Source organism: Thalassophryne amazonica, chromosome 14 (assembly GCF_902500255.1).
Source record: "Thalassophryne amazonica chromosome 14, fThaAma1.1, whole genome shotgun sequence".
NCBI lineage: Eukaryota > Metazoa > Chordata > Actinopteri > Batrachoidiformes > Batrachoididae > Thalassophryne > Thalassophryne amazonica.
This window is the reverse complement of record NC_047116.1, coordinates 31,804,467-31,826,853: the sequence shown is the minus strand read 5'-3', so window position 1 is coordinate 31,826,853 and position 22,387 is coordinate 31,804,467. Positions and strand designations below refer to the sequence as shown.

Here is a 22,387-nt window from a genome sequence, read left to right as displayed (position 1 = left end):
CTTAGTCTGTTTAATGGTACTCATCGCACCCCCCCCCCCCCCCCCCACACACACACACACACGCACAGAGCTTAATGTTGGCCAGAAACATCAAAAAATATTCAAATGGACTTAATTTTGGACTTAACGTTGGAAAAAACATTTATTAGTTGGAGCCAGGCATGAATAATTAACTGTTCTTATTGTACTTTATTGAAACAGCGCCCCCAGGCAAATAGTAGGCAAATAATGATTGTTAAAGATGACATTTTAAAGTGTCCAGTTCATGCCAAATGTGTTACAGTGCAAGTTGTAACCATGAGTTGTTTCTGTCAAATATGGCAGGGGGACCTATGGAGTCCACTGAGATTCCGAAGGGCGTGGAGGCTCTGTTGGGGAATGATGGGGAGCTGTGCAGCCTCGATGGTGTCCCAAAAGTATTCAGGTAAGAAGCTAAAATGAGCCATATGTTGCTGCTGAATCATGACCTATATCATCTGGTAACCTCTTGATCTGTTGTATTACAGTTTGATGGAAGCTTCCACCAAGACGACCAGTAGGTGTATGTACCTGAATATTCTGCTGCAGACACAATCCCACGACATTCTTAACAGGTACGTCCCACATTTGCTCTTCTACAAATAAACATATATGTATCAATGTGGGAACCTTAATGTGGATTTACTGCAGTCAAAAATAAAATAAATGAATAAAAATCCACAACACAGACAGTTTGGGTTCAGGTGAACATATTTGCTGTCAGAATCCCTCAGTCATCACTGACAGATGTTATGGTGCATGTGCACCTGGTTTTGCTTGAAAATTTAAGTCCAAACACCCTGGTATAGCATGTCTGTGCAAAGGAGACTGATCCTAATGAGTTAGTAACCCTCACTCAGGAGGTGCAGAATTGCTCTCCCAAAAACCAGTCTGGCGCCAGACACAGATTTAAAGAAGGGCCTTGCATTGCTGTGTTTTTTTTTTTTTTTTTTTAGGCCAGAACTGGACTAATTTCTTTGTCCCACAGCCGCTCCTGTCCACCCCACTGAATTTCAGACCATTCGCCATATTGAGATATCCGATAATCACTTGCACACTAGAGAGGCGTGCAATCTTGCGTACCATTGAGTAACCTTGTCTCATTGCGCGCAGGGCATCTGAACCTGAAATTAGATTATTATGAGATGTTACATCTATGACAAACATAACTTTACAGATACATTGTCTGATTCATAAGAAGGAATAAAAATGCAACTGTGTTACCAATCCATTACAGCATATATATTAAAATAATTACCTTTGAGTCAAGATTCCAAATGTGTTCTCCACCACACGACAACCTGCAGCTGTAGATGATTTCTCTGTGATTCTGGGAGCGATGAGAGAGTCTGTAAGTCTGCACAGACTTTGTAAGTGTCTTAGCTGTGGTTAAACTAAAAACACAGCTGTAGACCCACAACGCATAACAACAAACACTAACATTCTCCTCCACCCAAAATACACCTAAAATCTCTTTTTGATGACAACATAATATAAAATGTGCTCATGAAACTTTCTTGCCTCTCAATCAGATCACGCTTTCCACATACACAATTTTTGATTGTTCCTGCTCAGACAGCAAACCAGGGGCACATCCAGATGGAAAGAGGGTATTGTATGGTGGGGGGGCATACCCTCTACCACACCTGTTGATTAAAGCTCTGCTTTTAAAGACATTTTTCATAATGCTCCTACTTATCTATATTATAATAGCTAGTTGGCTTCTGTGTGCGTGCATGCGTGCGTGACTATGGCAAAATCGGAGAGAGCTGACATTTAGCATTTGGCATGTTTATATATTTTGGGTCACGGATGAATGCTGCAAAAATGGAAAATTGGACAAATATTTTGTGAGAAATTAGTGATTTTAGCTAACCAGTAAACAATGGACATTGTACTGCAATGCACCATGGGAGTTCAGGGTTGGGGGTTTTAAATGTTGTTATTGTGGTTAATGTTAGTTTAACAGTGTTATTAGTGTTACTGATTTCTTCTGTTTTGTAGTTCAGTTGGTTCAGTCAGTTTAGTTAAGTGTTATGCTCCCAGTAAAGGCAGGGCAGCCCAATTTTTCTGGAGACCGTTCTGTCTGCGACACCAGTACCATAAGTAAAGTTAGTTCTTTTAATGTCTTCCGTCACAGTCTCTGTTTGTCAAATTAAAAGCACACCCTTACATCAGAATGCAGAAAAGACAAAATGCTCTGCGTGCGTGCAATTTTGATCACACACAAACTGGGGAAAGCTGACATTTGCCATTTGGTATGTTTATGTGTTTTGGGTCAAGGATGAATGTCACCAAAACTGAACATTTTTACCACCCTGAAAAATGAGAACTGCCGTTAATGTTGATAAACTGTCCGGAATTAGTTTTGTTTATAAATGAAACTATGAGTGAAACTCCAGAGGAAAAAAAAAACAGTTTCAGTCATGGTTTCATTGGTTCAATCAAAACTAATTCAGTTTCTCAACATTAACTGCAACCCTGTCATTTTTACAAAGTGAAAATATCGCAGATATCGTTTAAAGTAACACACTAATTCTGAATGTTTGCGTGTTAACCAAAACACACATCAAAAGGCATTATTGGAAATTATATTTTGTGTGGGTTTCCTCCCACATTTAAAAGACATGCATGTTAGGTGAATTGGAAACTTCATAATTGTGCAGGTCTCCCTTGCAAAAGAGGTCTCGATCTCAGTGGGACTAACCTGGTTAAATAAAGGTTAAATTAAACTTTTGGAATCACCGTCTAATCCCCCCCCAGCAATCTCCCCTCATTGGAAACAAATGCACACGTGTGTGCATAATCATACTGTGCAGCTTTGAACTGTGTATTCTGTGTGTGGTTCTGTGCACTGAACCGTCACGTGCATACTGTACAGCTCAATACAAATACATGTAATGTGACGCCCCAAGTCTGCACCAAATGTGTATTTGAGGTTGGAGGAGGTGCAGGGTCATTTTCTACCTTTATGTTGATTGGAATCAAAATTCTAACAGATGTCAGATTGTGACATCTGTTGCCTTTGATGAAAGCTTTGACTGATGCAGCGTTTTTTAAATTGACAACCGTACAGAAAATTGATTGCGGCAATACTTCAAGTTCTTCAAGTTGCTTAAGGTGTAACCATACTTAGGGTTATGGGAACCAGTGGTACATTTTCCATCTTAATACCTCTTTGACATGAACAAGAACCCTGTTGATGTTTATTGAACACTGAAATACACAGCAGGACTGCAGTTTAAAGAAGATCTCTAAAGTCGTGAAGATTTGTGGGTGATATATGGTTGTAGTTTTGCTTGAGCCATGAAAGTGTCTGTCGGACCTTTTCCAGGTTTGTCCAGGTTGGAGGCTACAGGCTGTTGAACTCCTGGCTGACTGACTCCAAAACCAGCAACAACACGCCTCTGCTGCAGCTCATCCTGCTCACCCTGCAGAAGCTGCCTCTCAAGGTGGATCACCTCAAACAGGTACCGTCTTCTTTTCCACTCTATGACCAGCCTCTGGTGTGCCGCCTGACCTAACCTCTGTTTTTAATGTCCTGTCCCCCCAGAACAACACAGCCAAGCTGGTTAAGCAGCTGAGCAAGACTGCAGAGACTGAAGGTCAGTTTCCTTTACTAAAATAAAACTACAACCTTAGCTACTTTTGTGGTTTTATGGATTTGCTGGTTTTATAGCTGTTTTTCTTCTCCTGTAGACCTGAGGAAGTTGGCGTCTGTGCTAGTGGATGGCTGGATGGCCACAATCCGCTCCCATTGTGTCTCAGGTAGTGGCAAGGTGCCACTGCGGGAAATGAAGGAAAAGACTGGAGAGGAGAAGAAGAGGGAGAAACCTAAAGCGCATGCACCCAGCCATGCTAAGATTCGCTCCACAGGTAAAGCTAAAGTGACAGGAAGTGACTAGGCCACGCCTGAAGTGTGCCACTGACTGTGACTGTGCTTTCTTTAGGACTGGAGATGGAAACTGCTAGTCCTGTTCCTGCTAAAAAGACGCCCACTGCTCCACAGCTGGGAGACAAGTCCAACATCAAGCCTCGAGGTCTCAAGAGGCCAAGGTATGAGCACAGCACCACCTGGTGGTTGAGCCCTGTTACAGCTGTCAGCTGTAGTCAAATATTTTAGATTTGTGCTCGTCATTGTGGTGAGGAAGCACGTCTCTTGGTCTATTCCCGGATAGGATATCTGCAATCTGGTTATACGAGGTCTGTCCATAAAGTATAGGTCCTTTTTATTTTTTTCAAAAACTATATGGATTTCATTCATATGTTTTTACGTCAGACATGCTTGAACCCTTGTGCGCATCCGTGAGTTTTTCCACGCCTGTTGGTGACGTCATTCGCCTGTGAGCACTCCTTGTGGGAGGAGTCGTCCAGCCCCTCGTCGGAATTCCTTTGTCTGAGAAGTTGCTGAGAGACTGGCGCTTTGTTTGATCAAAATTTTTTCTAAACCTGTGAGACACATCGAAGTGGACACGGTTCGAAAAATTAAGCTGGTTTTCAGTGAAAATTTTAACGGCTGATGAGAGATTTTGAGGTGATACTGTCGCTTTAAGGACTTCCCACGGTGCGAGACGTCGTGCAGCGCTCTCAGGCACCATCATCAGCCTGTTTCAAGCTGAAAACCTCCACATTTCAGGCTCTATTGATCCAGGACGTCATGAGAGAACAGAGACGTTTCAGAAGAAGTCGATTTCAGCATTTTATCCGGATATTCCACTGTTAAAGGAGATTTTTTTTAATGAAAGACGTGCAGACGGATTGCAGCGTCGGCTCGCCAACAAACGCACAGTCCTTGACAAATCCTTAAACTGGCCCGATGGTTGGGAAATCCTAGACGATTGGTGTCTGAGGACTTGCTGCAGCCATCATCTGCCTTCACAGCTATTGGGTTACAAGCCATCACTTCCTCCTCCTGATCAGCCATTGAAGTCTTCTTGTTTAGATTTGTACTAAGTTTGATAGTTTCTCTCAGCCACATTAACTCAAAAAATATTATTCATGCTTCAGATGTTAAAATGCCAGTGGCCACATGGTGTTCGGTGAGCTGTGGCGAGTGGGTTCTGGTGGAGCGTGATCACTGGACCAACAAAGTTATTCTTGCGGAAACACTGTAGTCTTCCTTAAAATGATTTTGCTGTAAATAAATTAATGCAGTGCCTGTAAATGGTATTCCTGTGCATCAACAACTGTGTGATCACACCAAAAAATGTCAGAATTACCGCAAATAGACAGTCTGCTTAAACAGCTGGTTTGTAGCGCCACCTAATTTCATCTTGCCAGGTTAGTACTCTGTTCTAAAATCCTAGGAAGAGAAAAAAACCTCACACATAGTGAAAATTTTGTACGTCAGGCAGCAAGACCACTGGTCCAAAATGTGAAAATAACAGCAAATGCGATCCGATCCATAAGTATTTGGACAGTGACACAGTTGGCCTCTGTACACCACCACTGTGGAGTCAAAAAGAAATGGTTAGCATTAGGGAGTGTGCGTATTTTGTTATGGTTGCGTAGCGGCAACATCATTCATATATCACATCTGCCAAGCCACATCAGGCAAGTGCACACTTCCTGTCCTTGAGCCATTTTTTCCTCCATGCTCAGTGTGTCAAGTGGACGGTAACTAAAGCGGCGCTTACACTGGGCCTGCACTGTGTCCTTCCAGGACACTTGTCTGCAGCCTACTCAGGCTGCATTTGTTAGAAATGTGAAAGGTCAGTGTATCTCAGCTGTTTCACATACAATGAAGGCTCACTCATTTCCTTAAGTTTTGCTGCCACTCTTGACAAATTCATCATTGCTCACTTTGATCTCCTGGGCAGTTTCGCACAGTCTGCTGTTATTAATTAAATTTATTTGTTTATTTGACAGGGACAGTGCAGTCAACATATATCAAGCAATGTCTGCAACTGATGCAATGCACAAAAGTTTATAGCTTCAACTAATTCACAACTCTTGTCCCTGCTCTATTTTAATAGACCCCTCATCCCAATGTCTATTTTTAATACAATACAATAAATATACTCCGCCCTCTGCTGAGTGAAAGTGGTACTACGTTATTTTCACTTTATCCTTAAGTGGATATTTTGAGTTTTATATCAATGTGCTTTACGTGTGTGTGTATTAAAGCTGAAATTCAACACCATCAGAACATGCTGATTGTTTAATTTTAACTCCATTGTGGAAGGATTTCACTAATGGTCACTGTCTAAGTACTTCTGGATCTAACTGCAGCATTATAAGAACACTCATTCACTGTATCACAAATCAGTCTTTCACACAGTAACTAAAGTTTGGCTTTTTCCTGTAATCATGCAGCCCTTTTGATGGGCCACATGTTTTTTTTTTTTTTCTGTGCTGGTGATATGGTTGGTTGTACATCCACCTATCCAGCATTATTTTACTTGGTAAATGAAAGTTCTTCACTTGTTCCTTGAATTTGTTCAATTTGCAGCTCCAGTCTATCAGACTCTCCTCATCTGGAGAAGAAATACAAGCCCCTAAATACTCCTTCTAATGCTGCCAAAGAGGTTAAAGTGGAGACCATTCCAGCACATCGTAAGATTTCAGCTGATACGTGCACACCAGCAGGTTTTTGTTTTTTTTTACACAACTGGGCTGAGAAAAGACTATCACGCCATCTGTTTCTTTATTTTTGTGGTTTTTAGGTGAGAAGCCAAATGCTTTGGCAGAGCCACGAGGTGAAGAAGAAAACTTGACTGTAAAGGGTAACACGAAAAAGACAGTTCATTGGGCAGAGGAGGAGAAGCTAAAACATTACTTCTATTTTGACCTTGATGTGACTGAGAGAGGTAAAATTTACAGAATGCACATGCTCTCCCAACACATATGTTTTTGTTTGTGTGTGTGTAACCCATTTGAACATCTTGACACCAACCAGTAGAAAAAAGACCTGCACGAGTAAAAGAAGTCATATTGAGATAATTGTGGAAAATACTGCAGTGCATATAGTAAATGCATAGTCTTGTAGTATTACAGTCAAGTCCATAAGTAAGCAGCATGGGGGATTTGTGGTTAGCTTACAGCAAGAAGGTTCCAGCATTATTTCAACTTTGTCTTTAATACATTAGCCTGAAGTCAATTCTAACCTAATTAGTTCAGATGTGCACTTTAAAATCCAGCCTCAGTGTACCATGACCTACACAAAAACATGTGGCCATTGCAGGATGGCAGCTGTAGCCAGGTAGGGATCAATGACTACGTTTACATGCAACCAATAACCCTTTCATAACCCTTTTATAACTGCAATATTAGCAATAACACGGTTGCGCACGGCCATGTAAACACCTGCAAAAACCCGAATATGCTCATATTGCGTTTTTTAAAAACCCGAATATGACCCCTGGGTTACTCCTTTTCTAACCCGAATATCAGGTCATATAAACGCGCATCGGGATATCCCCATAGAAAGGTACATTATTTTGTGTTTTGCGCATGTCCTATCTGCAAGGAATCTTTGTCTTTTGAATACGTCAACTACTTGTATGCGGCGCACGCAACCCACCGGACACCACAGAAGCAGAGGTAAACAAGCATGGGGAAATCCAGACGCGGCAGCACAGCACCACACTTTTGGAGCGAGAAGGAAACCGAGTACTTCATCAGTATCATGAAAGACATGAATATAATGTCTTTTATTGACTGTAGAAAGTACCGAGATAGCGACATTTACAAGAAGGTGGCCGAAAGGTTACGCGAAGCAGGATTTGCACGAACCCCAGACCAAATCAAGCACCGGTGGAAGACGTGCATCGCTGTTTAGATGGGGATATTCCAAATGATACCAATGACCATGTATACAGGAGTAACTCTGTCTGCTTAAGCATGTAAATGAGTTATTACCTCCGCCAAGGAGGTTATGTTTTCGGTCGCGTTTGTTTGTTTGTTTGTCTGTCTGTCTGTTTGTCAGCAGGATAACTCAAAACGTTTTGAACGGATTTTGATGAGATTTTGTGGAGTGGTTAGAAATGACAAGAGGAACAAGTGATTAAATTTTAGTGGTGATCCGGATCACGATCCGGATCCAGGAATTTTTTAAAGGATTCTTCACAATTGCGGGACAGGGGGAATTTTGACATTCTAGTTTCTAACTCCACAAAAACAAGGCAGAAAGGCTTGAAAAAAATTAGGGTGTAACATAGTCAAATGTTCTATCAAACAACAAAGTTTGGTGATGATCGGATCCAGATTCCGGATCTGGTGATCCAGAATATGCAAAAATATAGGGAAAATAGAAAATGTGTCAGTGTGAGGTGACAAATGAAGCTAGAGATGCACAACTAACACCAAATTGTAGCTGAATCTGTACTTATTCAGTAAGGTGTCATCAGATTTGATGTAGCTTCAATGTTATAGATCCAGAAGAAAACCGCCATTACCAGAAAATCGTTTTTATTATACAATAACGTTTGAACTAATAAAGACATAAAAGTGATTCCAAGTTGTAGTGGTATGTTTTCATGGTCAAGGATGTCAAATATACAGGAAAGAAAAGTGTATGTATCATAGTTTTGGTTGTAACATTGAATTGTTGAATAGATCACTGTGCCAAGGAGGGAATCTCTTTAGGGTCAGTGACCCTATGGCCTTGGCGGAGGTTTGCACTCTCTGAGTGCTTCTAGGTTCTAATGATTCAGAAACCGGAATACTGACCTTATCCCGAATATTAACAGCATGTAAACGTAGCCAATGAAGTATTACACAGGGGTCAACAGTTAATATTGCTTCAATCATATTGAAAAGTGCACCACATTTGTATAGTTATAGGGATTCCAAAAATGTATAGTTTGGATTAACTGTGACTGACTGTTACGGCAAAAATGTAAAAAAAAAAATGGTGATAAAGGTCAGTTTCACTTTGTACAGTGCTCAAATGTAAAAGCTGCTCTAATTTTGCTTAAATGTTATGCAAATTACTGATTGAGCTGATAGATTAAGGCCTTGTCCACATGGAAACAGATCTTTCCTTATATGATCTTTTTTTTTCATTTTCAAAAAGTGCTTCATTAACACAGCACCATTTAAAGAAATATCTGCATCCACATGAAGGCACTGAAATGCTGTGGTACATATGCCAGGCCTGTGTGTGGCGCTGTGACGCCTCAACAACAACAAAAAAAACAACAGAGAAGATGATATGGAGCATTTGCATAAACGTATAAGGAGCTAGTGGGCTATTCCACAGCGCATCAGTCCTTCCTGTTTCATCCCGAATAGCAAGTCAGGGTGTGTTTTGAAGTATTGTAGCAAGGCTAGTATCTCACTGATGCACAACTGGTGGAGAGGAGGCGGAGACACAAAATTGTGCAAAATGACGATGATTTTCTCATGTGAAATCTCACTGAATGGGTCCTCCAGACATGTGCAGGCATGGCAGCAGACTGTCCGCTGAATGCTATCCAGAGTGGCTGTGAAAATATGGCCACAAGAGCAACTGACATGGCATGGCATGTTTGCGCACACAGTGCTCATAATTGATGTGGACAATTTCATTGTTATGTGAAAGAGGCTGTGAAAATTCCCTTGACATTAGGCAGAAAAAGCACAGAAAATAATAATTAAATAAATAATAATTAAATAAAGAAGAAGAAAGGAGGAGTGACCAGAGGCTCCCAGGCCACCCCTCCATTCTGTTCTGTCGGTTTGATACGTTATTCCTATTACAAACCTATGGTGAAATTACAAAAATTAGGTCTGTATCTTGCAAACATTTGATGTTACAGCATTTGGAAATTTTTGTGAATTTTTCACATCGTGAAAACTGTGTTTTTTGCACGTTAATAATGAGCTCCCTATATCCCTCACAGATTTGAAACTGCTCATGCCAGGCTAACTTTTGGTGTAAAGTCTGGAAATGTTGGAAGGTTTGGTGTATCTAGTGGGATCTGCCATCCACAAAGGCCTCAAAATGGTAGAAAACCCAAAATTTTACATGTCGTTCGTTAGTTCAAAAAATAGAAATAGAATTCAAAAAAATACCAGCTATGACTATAGAACATTTTCTATGATGGTTTATGATATAATGGAACATACTGTATTTACACATTTAAATAATACACCAGGTTGTTTTCACAAAAATTTATAGATGTTGAAAAAAATAATTTTGAAAAAGTGTCAAAATATGCCATTTTCCATCAACCCAGATGCCATTATGGACAGTTGACAGTTATTCATATGTTTTACCATATATTCTTACATATCTCAATATGATATGCTGCAAATATGGTGTTGTTATTGAGCTTCCTTTTTATAATTATAAATAGACACATTAGCATGACACATTGTCTATTTTGGGTGGATCTGGACATCTTGGGATTAGGTCACTTCATGAATATTGAGCAATACCTTGGTTGCGTCACTAGAAATTGGGAAAACCATAATAACCATATGACCATTCCGTTTAAAAATAGACAAAAATGGCAAAATATCTATTTTAATAGAACTAGGATCATTCCTCTATGTTGATTACAGACCCTGCAGCGGGTTTGTAATCAACCGTTTCTGCAGCGCAACTCCAGTTTGAAGCGTGAACCAATGAAGCAATGCTCCGATCCGCTGGCTAGTTGGTTCTTTGATTCGCTGCTCTTCAGAAGTGGCAAGTTCGCTTCTTACCCCCTCTCAAAGCCATTAAAATATGCTAATCATGAGTCACTTTTGTGTGGATTAAAGTCACTAACTGGGACTCTTGTCTTGTTGCAGTCAAGAAAAGAGAATCGTCCTCCGTTCCGTTGCCACAGCTCCAAACGCTGCGCGGCTCTCTGTCGAGACAGAGTCCAGTCGGAATTAATAATTTCAAAACAGATCGCCGCTTTAAATAAAATGGCACCTCTTTACAAACGCTATAATACAGACAAGAAACTACAATCGACTAAAATGTTTTTTTCCTCCCAAAATGAGACATCCTGCATTCTTTATGAATTACATCCTGACGTGCAGCACAGCTGGCTGCACGTCAGGATGTAATTAAAGATCCAGTTACAAATTTCATATTTAAGACATCGAAAACCTGTTGACATCGAAAACCTGTAAAGTCTAGTTTTGGTACACAGAAAATTCACAAGAGGTATCGATAAGGGAATCGGTAAGGAATCATATTAATAAGCCAAACTGATAACGGTATCAGTATCGATAAAATCTTCTCAATACCCATCCCTATTTATTAAACTTGGCAAAAGTCACAGTGATCCAAACACTAAGTACACTCTGAACACGACATACAAATTTGCACAATGTGAAGAATTAGTTTCTGTGATGGATTAGTTGGTGAGTTGTGCCGAGTTGAGCTCACACACTATGAATTAAATTAACAATGACACTGAGTAAGACACATTGTTATTTACATTGTTGCATTCATTTGAATGCACAATAATGTTGATGTGACAAATATAGGAAGTCAAAGTCTTGGTCTATTTTCATAACATCATTTGTATATCGTTCTTGGCAAAACTACCATAAATATAAAATCTGTATCTCCTTCCCTGGATATTAGTATCAGCATTAGTGCTTCATAATTAACTGAATTTTCACAGTTGTTCCAATGTGACGATGCGAGATGAACACATCGCAAGTCTGAAACATAAGAAAATCATTTTATTTACACACACTACAACATGAGACCTTTCCAGAGGTCAGATTTGCTTGACCTTGACATTTTAACAGGGAGTTCAATACAGATGGATACATCTGCTGTCACGCACCTTGAATATACAGAGCTGGATATCATCACTTAGGATAACAATCTTCAATTTGGTGATGTCTTAGAAATCTTGGTGGTTGTAAATGAGATTGGAATTAACTAACTAGCTAATCACATTATAATTACCAACATTCCTTTTAGTTAGGAATGTTGGTAATATATGAATAATTGTAATGATTTTGGATCTATAGATATTTGTGTGGTCCCGGATTACGCTATCTGGTTGAGTCTCTGGACAAGCTGGGTATTGGCCTTGGCTGGGGCAGTAATACAGTAGTGTTCAGAATAATAGTAGTGCTATGTGACTAAAAAGATTAATCCAGGTTTTGAGTATACGTATTTCTTCTATCGTATTTCTTATTGTTACATGGGAAACAAGGTACCAGTAGATTCAGTTGATTCTCACAAATCCAACAAGACCAAGCATTCATGATATGCACACTCTTAAGGCTATGAAATTGGGCTATTAGTAAAAAAAAAAAAACCCCAAAAAAAGTCGAAAAGAGGGTGTTCCCAATAACAGTAGTGTGGCATTCAGTCAGTGAGTTTGTCAGTTTTGTGGAACAAACAGGTGTGAATCAGGTGTCCCCTATTTAAGGATGAAGCCAGCACTTGTTGAACATGCCTTTCTCTTTGAAAGCCTGAGGAAAATAGAACGTTCAAGACATTGTTCAGAAGAACAGCGTAGTTTGATTAAAAAGTTGATTGGAGAGGGGAAAACGTATACGCAGGTGCATAAAATTATAGGCTATTCATCTACAATGATCTCCAATGCTTTAAAATGGACAAAAAAACCAGAGACGCGTGGAAGAAAATGGAAAACAACCATCAAAATGGATAGAAGAATAACCAGAATGGCAAAGGCTCACCCACTGATCAGCTCTAGGATGATCAAAGACAGTCTGGAGTTACCTGAAAGTGCTGTGACAGTTAGAAGACGCCTGTGTGAAGCTAATTTATTTGCAAGAATCCCCCGCAAAGTCCCTCTGTTAAATAAAAGACGTGCAGAAGAGGTTACAATTTGCCAAAGAACACATCAACTGGCCTAAAGAGAAATGGAGGAATATTTTGTGGACTGATGAGAGTAAAATTGTTCTTTTTGGGTCCAAGGGCTGCAGACAGTTTGTGAGACGACCCCCAAACTCTGAATTCAAGCCACAGTTCACAGTGAAGACAGTGAAGCATGGTGGTGCAAGCATCATGATACGGGCATGTTTCTCCTACTATGGTGTTGGGCCTATATATCGCATACCAGGTATCATGGATCAGTTTGGATATGTCAGAATACTTGAAGAGGTCATGTTGCCTTATGCTGAAGAGGACATGCCCTTGAAATGGGTGTTTCAACAAGACAGATGTGAAGAAATCATGAAAAACTGTGGTTATACAACTAAATACTAGTTTAGTGATTCACAGGATTGCTAAATAAGCAGTTTGAACATAATAGTTTTGAGTTTGTAGCATCAACAACAGTTGCTATTATTATTATGAACACCCCCTTTTCTACTTTTTTTTTTTTTTTTTACTAATAGCCCAATTTCATAGCCTTAAGAGTGTGCATATCATGAATGCTTGGTCTTGTCGGATTTGTGAGAATCTACTGAATCTACTGGTACCTTGTTTCCCATGTAACAATAAAAAATATACTCAAAACCTGGATTAATCTTTTTAGTCACATAGCACTATTATTCTGAACACTACTGTATGTGTCGGACTAGCGACCGTTACAGGGGAAGTTACGTACTATCACCTGCTTCACTCTCTGGAGATGGGCACTGGCACCAGTGGGCCTTGGAGCCTATGCAGTGGATAATCCTTGTTTTTCTTTGCCTACAGTTAATGTCAATAAAATCAAGTACTTTGGTGAGGCAGCTAAATGTGAGCTTATGGATAGGCATATGTTTGAGATGGCTTGTTGGCTGTACCACGATGCCATGGAAGAAAGGATCCCCTGGACACCTCCAATGCCTCTGACACAACCTGGCAGTCTGGTTACCCTAGGGACTAACTCCACAGAGAAACTCACCCAGAGGGACCGTGAGATGGGCATCCAACAGGAGATCTTTCTCAGCAAGGAGAGGTAGGAGAGCCAGATGCAAACAGAATGATTCTTCTTACAAATAAACTTAGAATTGTGAGATCCTAATTATTGTGTTCTTTTGACACTGCTGTTTAGTGTGCCTGACAGTCCTCATGAACCAGACCCTGAGCCATATGATCCCATCCCTCCACCTCTTATCCCTTTGGAGGTGAGTATGCTGTGCAGCATGTGCGTGCGCGCACGCACGCACACACACACACACACACACACACACACACACACACACACACACACACACACACACACACACACACACACACACACACACACACACACACACACACACACACACACACACACACCTCACTAAGCAGTCTGTGTTTCTGTGCAGGACTTGTCCACAGAGGATGACAGCTATGTTGAGGACACACTGCCACAGCAAAGCTCAGCCATGGCCACCAATGAAGCCTCCAAGTTGCCCCCTGTGCTGGCTAACCGCATGGCTAACTTGAGCAGCCACTGCTGCAGCCCACAAGCCACAAGTACTGTCTCCAACCCCGAGACCCCCACTGTGAATGTACAGGAGCTGCCTTCCTCGATAACGGTACATAAATTACTGCATTCACAGTTTACAGCAGGTGGTGGAATCTGCTTAGTTTTTTATGATGGTCACTGTGGAAAGTCTAGTTAGAGCTCACTAATGAAGATCGGCAATTCAGGAATCTTCTTTTTTTTAATGTAAACGGGCACGCACACATACATTATTCAGTTTTTCAGCTTTTTGTGTCAGTGAAGATGTCATTGGATAGAACAGTGGCTGTTGTTTGTTAACGTGTGTTCTTGTTTACTGGGTGCTCAGGGTAACCAATCTACAGAAGAACTGATCAAGCAGCCAGACTTCTCTGAGAAGATTAAGCAGTTGCTGGGCTCCTTACAGCAGAGCCAGAACCAAAATCAAAATGGACCCCCACCAGGTAAGTCACCACTTACTGTGTTGTCACAGCTTGATAACAACCTGCCTGAGTGCTTCAGATGTCTTCAACAGATTGCTCTTCCTGTTGTCTCGTCAATCCAGGTTTGCTGGGCCATGGCCCGGGAATGAACAACATTAACATTCACATGCAGATGCCCATGAACAGCTCCCCACCCAACAACCCACCTGGAGGTTCTCGCTTCAACCACCCACCTCCACCCCACAATCATGGAGCACATTTCAATGCTGGTGGTGGCCCTCGCATGATGGGGCCACCACCAAACCAAGGTCGTGGGGAAACCAGCAACTACTGGGGAGATGAATCCATGAGAGGAGGGCCCCATCTAGGAGGTCACTTTCATCGAGGGGGTCGATGGGTTGACCAAGGCTTCAGGGGCTGAGGCCGAGGAGGTCCTAGAGAAGGACTCAACAACATGAATGGTACATGCTCTTCAAGAGACGAGTGCTGGCAGAGACACAAGAGTTACACACTTCATGCACGTAGAGAATTTATCACAGAAATAGTGGCATAGATGATTTCCTACATGCTTTTTGCCAAACTCAGACCAAGATTATATTTATTTTCATGTGTGTTAGTGTTACCACCATCCATTAGCTTGTTCAAATCGTCAACCATAAGCAAAACAAAGTCTGCCATGTTTAGCTAAACGCCGCCCCCGTTAGTGTGTGCGTGAGCGGGGTTCACAGTGTGCAATGGTACAAAAACATATGGAACCAAATTTGCACACTAAATGCAACGTAACACAAATGGGATGAATAATTCATGTCACGTGACATGACAAGCCATTATATAAAAGCCACTAATAACGCAATCAAATTCCAGGTAGATGATTTCACAGTGCAGTTGCATTTTAAAGGTGTAATAAAAGATGTGCTGCGTTTGCTGACATTAATGCTGTTTTCTGTTTTTCTATCAGACATGTCCAACAGGCAGGTGTGTCGACACTTCATGATGAAGGGAAGCTGTCGCTATGAGAACAATTGTGCATTTTACCATCCTGGTGTCAATGGACCACCGCTGCCTCCAAACCACCTTGTTAACAACCAGCATGGACACTAGGTGGTGCTGCTGTCTGCAAGCCACTGTGGAAGGCCTGGCGGAAGCTTAGAACCTTATTCTGTGAGCAGGATCCACTCCGGAGTGAATAGTGTTCCCACAAAAAAAACTGAAGATGTGACTTCCAGAGCAACGGAGAACACAAAACAGCATGACGCAGCTGTGCCGGCCCATCTGTAGGATCATGACCTTGAGTTTCAGACTCTGTACGGAAACAAAGTCCAGCAGGAAGCTTTCCAACTCGTAACTTCCTTCAAATGGTTTCTCTTCCCATCACATTTGATCTCACACTTTTATGAAGCCTGAGTTCTTTTAATAAGACTTCCTGGCATTGTTATAAAAAACAAACAAAAGGGCGCTTTCTAAAGGCCACGAGGAGCTTCTGGTGCTCATGGGGAGTAAAATCTCTGCCACACCTTCAAAAACGATCAGCAGACAGTGAGGAATGGAAGATGAGCTCCACTTCTTTTGTGCGTCTCCAGTGACAGTGGTGTGGAAATGTTCTAATCACATGTGAGCACTGTGTGCCGTCACCTCATCAGTGTTCTGTGCTCACCCATAACTCAGTGTTTTCTGTGAAAACGTACACCTCTGTGTCTCTTGTGGGACTACCTTTTTTGTGCTCCTTGCATGTTCCATATGTATTTTTTTGCATTGAGACAATCATGGCCCTCTCTGAACCACCAGATTGTCTGAAACGTTTGTATTAATTTTTTTGTGTAAATAAATAAATGGCAACTACATACACAAAGACTGTTGCAGTTGTGCCCTGCAGCAGGTTTTCATCCAGGATGTCTGTACATTGCTGCATTTATCTTTCCCTCAATCCTGACTAGTCTCTCAGTTCCTGCTGCTGAAAAACATCCCCACAGCATGATGCTGCCACCACCATGCTTCACTGTAGGGATGGTGCCTGGTTTCCTCCAAACATGACGCCTGGCATTCACACCAAAGAGTTCAATCTTTGTCTCATCAGACCAGAGAAGTTATGGGTTTTAATGTTTGCTCATCTTCACAGTGTTACATATGAACATAAAGTGCTCCAGTTTTATCTGACATCAGGTTAAAAGTAACAAAGTTGTTCTTATGTACCTTGTTATGAAGTTTAACACTTTAGTGTGTTCAGCATTGGCCTTAGTGTCTACAAGGATCCTGAAATTATCAACAAGTCTTCATAAACACATAAACCACAGGTCTACTTTTCACGTGCCTCACTCACTGACTCACTGACTCTTTGATTCACTGATTTACTCACTGACTGATGCTGCATTCAGATGATGGTGTCAGAAACACCATCACTGCGGTCACTATAGCAGAATTTCTGTAGTCTGCAGCATTAGACTTCAGGTAATGACATGAGGCACGGCCATTTTTCAATAACAACACAGACAATAACTTACTTAATGAAAGATACAAAACTTTTAGCATTTTACACAGCATTATATTAAAACAGGAAACCCTGGCTCTGATGGCAGCTTAAAATGTTAACTTTTTGTGAGGTTAGAACTGCATTCCTTTGTGAAATATCACACACATTATTCAAGTTTACCTTTTAAAGCCAGGTGATTCTCTGCACTTAAATAATCCATCTCTCGCTGTTTGTTTTTACTCCTCCTTAAAGATAAAGATGAAGATAAAACAGCATCCGGTTTGTCTGTGGCAAGCAGCAAAAGTTGAAAAGAAAATAAAGGAACATCTGGTTTTGAACACAGCTTGACTCACTGACCGACTAACTCAATCCCTCACTCACTCACTCACTGACCTACAGCATGCAGAGGTGACTAATGATTCATGACCACTATAAGTCCCCTGTGCCTTATGTGTTGCTAAATACTGTGCAAACTCCAATAAGATATCATAGCTTGATTACTTCACATCTCAATTAGATTATTGTTTATTGTGTTTATAACCTTATGCTGGTTAAGGCAATCAGAAAACGGTGTTTACTTGGAACTGTCTTATTCAAAGTATTGTCTTAATCAAATTAATATAGGAATATTGCTGTTCATCTCAATACAGTCATTGACCCAGTGACTCACTGTGCTTTTTCTCTAATTCATAGGTTGAAATAATCACCAGCATTCAATTAAAATGAATCAAAACTTCAATTCCAAACTAAAGAAATGGGCTCAAATTATGTGCAGCACCACACAAAGAGACAAACAATTTGTCGGATTTTACATTTTAATGTTTATGTTTTTTGTTTTCATCAATGACAGGATATGGAACAATAACAAAAATGCAGGTAACAGTGACATGTTAGGAAGATGTTAAACAGCAGAGGGCACTGTTGGTGAAGAAATAACCGACTCCACCTGTTTCAGTGGCAGATGGAATCTTGATTGCATTATCTCAGATTTAAGCTTTAAACAAGTACGTTTTGAATATAAAGTATATTTGTAGTCCTGCACAAATTTCTTGAATATCGACACCTCTAACACTCACTGTAAAGATGACAGTACATTATACACTTTTTAATACTATTATTATTTTACACATAGATGTGGGTACAGAGAAAAATAAGTAGATGTACTTAAAGAAATAAAACAGAAAGGAAAAGTTGTTTTCAAGCAAAAAAAAAAAAAAAGTAAAATAAAATGCTAAAATAATGTTGCTTTTTCTTGTCATTAATCTTTGATAGCATAATTATCATTGCCTTCACAGGAATTTAAAATGAGTCTAAAATTGCAATATTTCTGCATATTTTATATGACTGTGTCAACTATGTTCTGTAAATCTTTGAGCTGAGTACCTGAACTTAGCTCTCCAAAATGAAAAAAAAGAGAGAATGTGTTAAAAGTCACTCTTAAGTTTGGCACTGATGACAGAAGTCAGTCTTTTGAGTAGGAAAAGTGCAGCTTACCTATGTAAGATTCATACCATTTGAATTATGAATCAGACTGACTATATGTTCTAAGCTGATGAATATTTAAAGCACGGAGTATACAGATCATCATATCGACAATGGGAGAATACTAATGTCCTCCTCTTCGACTCTGATTAGAGGTTATGCAGAATGCAACCTGCATAATTTATTTTACATGTTGCATTTTTGTACCTCCTGATTTTGATCAAATCTTTAGGTTTTTGCAGATTGTCTTTTTAAAAAGTGAATGCAAAGATCAGTTATAGAGAGAATTTATACTGCAAGCAAATGAGAGGAAATCTTGGAATTTGTGTTTTGGGTGTTGAAATATATGAAGAACTGCACAAGTTTTAAACCTGAATACCTTTGTGTTTTTCCAAAACACAATGATGCTGTGAAAAAAATAGGTAAAAATTCTAAATAGCAAATAATTCTCAATAAAAAAAGTGCTAAACTTTGAAGAATAAACTGATTGTTGCATCTGTGAACAATCCAGTGGATTTATTAGATCATGTTGATTAATTCATTATTTATTGCCCCCCATTTGTTGTAGTAGTAGAAACATGCATTGGACTGAAAACATGTATTTATTAATCTGAACATATCATAGACACTCTTTAATATACTACTTTATGTAAGAAAATCAACAAACTTCTCTGAGCTTTGGAACATTTGGAAATTTTAAATCTTCTCATTTACTGACATGCTTATATATTTTACTGATTTATTTACTGTATATATACAACCACAAGCATTTTTCTCTTTCTACTTTGTCACACATTGAAATTACAGTAAAGTTTTGAAATTTAGAAAAAAAAAATCCCTCATATTCAAGAACTTTGAAGTGACCACATCATGGATTCGTATTTTCAAAAATAAAAATACATTTATTTATTTATTTTACAAAATTTTACATTAAAATTTGAGTATAATATGGAAATAATTATGCATTTATTCAGTATAGTCATGACAAGCATTCATTCAAAATCACATTTCAATATACATTTCAATTTACACTCAAAATACTTTCAGTGCCCCGTGTACATGTGGATTAATTGCAATTTGAATCTTTTATTGTGACAGGCGACTGTACTGCATACCACACAGACTGAGCGACCGTTGTCCCCGCTGACGCAGACATTGTCCACTTTCTACTAAATTGAATTTTGTATTTAAGTGGTTGGAAAGCAGGGCAAAGCTACAGGCTTTTGTATTGTTGGAACTCCTGGTGGAATGTGCTTTATTTCAGAGTGAGAGAAAGAGAGCGGCTGAGAGAGAAACTGGGAGTGAGAGCCCGTGCAGGTGAGAGTGTCTAACAGTGAGGAAATCAATATGATGTAAATTATTAAGAGCTCAGGAATGCGTCTGACCCCTACTGTCTTGCAGCAGGCTGGGCTCTGAAGGCTGGCAGGTGGACGCGAGCTTGGACTCTTCCTCTAACACTCATTAGTGGCTGGGAGCCGGGGCTCCTTGTGAGTGGGAAGGCAGGGATCACAGTGGGGAAGTGATGGCCCAGGCCTCTCACATCCCGGCTCAGCCTTCGCTCCGGCTCTGCCAGCCTCTCCCTGGAAGCTCATTAGTAAGTGCACTGATGCATAAGAGCTAGTCATTAGCTGGGCTTTTTTTTTCCTGTCTTCATCTCTCTTTCCCCCCCGACACCGTGTCTGATCCTGAAGACCGGTGGCAGTGCTGGATTTAAAAGACAAGAGAAGTCCACATTACCGCAGGTACTTGAGATATATGGATATGAGATAGAGGTAGCTATCTTTTTTTTATTTTTTATCTTTTTAAAAGGGTGGGGGTCTCAATTTGGAGTTCTTCGAATGGAGTCCATCCATCATCCTTCAAACCAAAGTGTAAACATTAGCACTTGACCAGGACTTTGGCTGAGCGCCCCTTTCTTCCTCCACGCTTGATTTTGATCTGGGGTATTTGCTTTTGCTACTGGCCAGATCCACTCAGCACCTGATGGTAGCCCAGGCTCTGAGCAAATAAGAACTGGGGCCCAAGCCTCTTCAGGGTTTGTGGGTAAATAAGGTCTCTGGTGTGAGTATTGTGTGCCTGGCAGCAGGGTGAACACTGGTGTGGAGCCCTCCAGAGACACCTCATCCCCCCCTCGTCTCTCTATCTGGCTACTTAATTCTGTTATCCACTCTTATTTTAACAGGCTCTGGGACTAACACACTACATGTGGCATTGTGTGTACTTCAGACACCAAAAAAAAAAAAAGAAAAAAAGAAGATAACTACAAAAAAAAATATGCATTCCCATCGCAAATATAGTTAATTAAAATTAAACAACAACATCACACTTTTCTCAAGTGGAACCCATCATTTAAAACTGGAATCATGGCTTCTAGTAATTTTGACATTTTATGTTCAGTGACTATACAGATAATAACATAAGCTTACAAAAAACAAACAACAACAAAAACTAGAGCACCGCGCTCGTAGAGTGCAAACCTCCACCAACACCAGTTTCCAATTCCACAAATTGTTATCTAGGAGAAATTAAGATCAAAGTCTTGTTAGAAGTGCCTTTTCATAAGCTAAAATATAACACAAAATATAGATCAAAAGGGCTTTTCAATGTTAAAATCAAATATCTGCTAATCTGCAATACGGATCAGATGCGGATCAAAAAGTCTGTTTGTTGAGAGTGACAGTTTGCACCTCATTGTCAGAGTGCTTGAGATATAATGCAAGACAATCTGGATCAGATCTGGATCAAATATTGTCAGGTGACAGTGAGTGCCAGTCTGCACCTCACTTTCAAATATGAGAGTGATTGGGGCACGTTTGATTAAGATATAATGTACGAGGTCTGTCCATAAAGTATAGGTCCTTTTTATTTTTTTCAAAAACTATATGGATTTCATTCATATGTTTTTACTTCAGACATGCTTGAACCCTCGTGCGCATGCGTGAGTTTTTCCACGCCTGTCGGTGACGTCATTCGTCTGTGAGCACTCCTTGTGGGAGGAGTCGTCCAGCCCCTCGTCGGAATTCCTTTGTCTGAGAAGTTGCTGAGAGACTGGCGCTTTGTTTGATCAAAATTTTTTCTAAACCTGTGAGACACATCGAAGTGGACATGGTTCGAAAAATTAAGCTGGTTTTCGGTAAAAATTTTAACAGCTGATGAGAGATTTTGAGGTGATTCTGTCGCTTTAAGGACTTTTCACGGTGCGAGACGTCGCGCAGCGCTCTCAGGCAGCGTCATCGGCCTGTTTCAAGCTTAAAACCTCCACATTTCAGGCTCTATTGATCCAGGACGTCGTGAGAGAACAGAGAAGTTTCAGAAGAAGTCGGTTTCAGTTTGTGAAGATAACCTGCTAAAAGTGGGATATGGTCAGGTAGCGCACAAACTCAAGCATTGCTATGTAACAACAAACCACAAATGCGGCATAGATATGACAGTATCACACAGTCCCCCGCTGAGGGCAGAATTGTTCTGGGATTTAAATATTATAATATTCAGCTACACCTTAGATAAGTGGGTTCACAACACATGGACACTCTACTTATATACACTACAAAACTGAACTGAACAAAAATGACACAATTCAAAATGTCATATTACTGTACGTTTTTACTGCTTCACTTCAGGGAGCTTTGGTGGTTTTGGTTTTGGTGGCGCTTTCTCCTGGTGTGCTATGATGTCTTAACTCACCACAAAACCTTTCACTTGCTTCCTCTTTC

The 22,387-nt window shown here is 40.3% G+C and overlaps 1 protein-coding gene across 1 annotated transcript; it reads left to right on the top strand.

Moving 5' to 3' along the window:
- The first annotated feature begins 224 nt into the window (after positions 1 to 224).
- On the top strand, positions 225 to 15,924 carry LOC117524247 (serine/threonine-protein phosphatase 1 regulatory subunit 10-like). Its single transcript, XM_034186019.1, is given in 14 exon segments — positions 225 to 424; positions 507 to 593; positions 3,353 to 3,488; positions 3,572 to 3,623; positions 3,718 to 3,894; positions 3,969 to 4,074; positions 6,470 to 6,573; positions 6,684 to 6,827; positions 13,568 to 13,811; positions 13,908 to 13,980; positions 14,164 to 14,374; positions 14,621 to 14,746; positions 14,818 to 15,186; positions 15,684 to 15,924. Coding segments are annotated over 14 exon segments (2,124 nt in total). The 5' UTR covers positions 225 to 272; the 3' UTR covers positions 15,827 to 15,924.
- Positions 15,925 to 22,387: the final 6,463 nt, after the last annotated feature.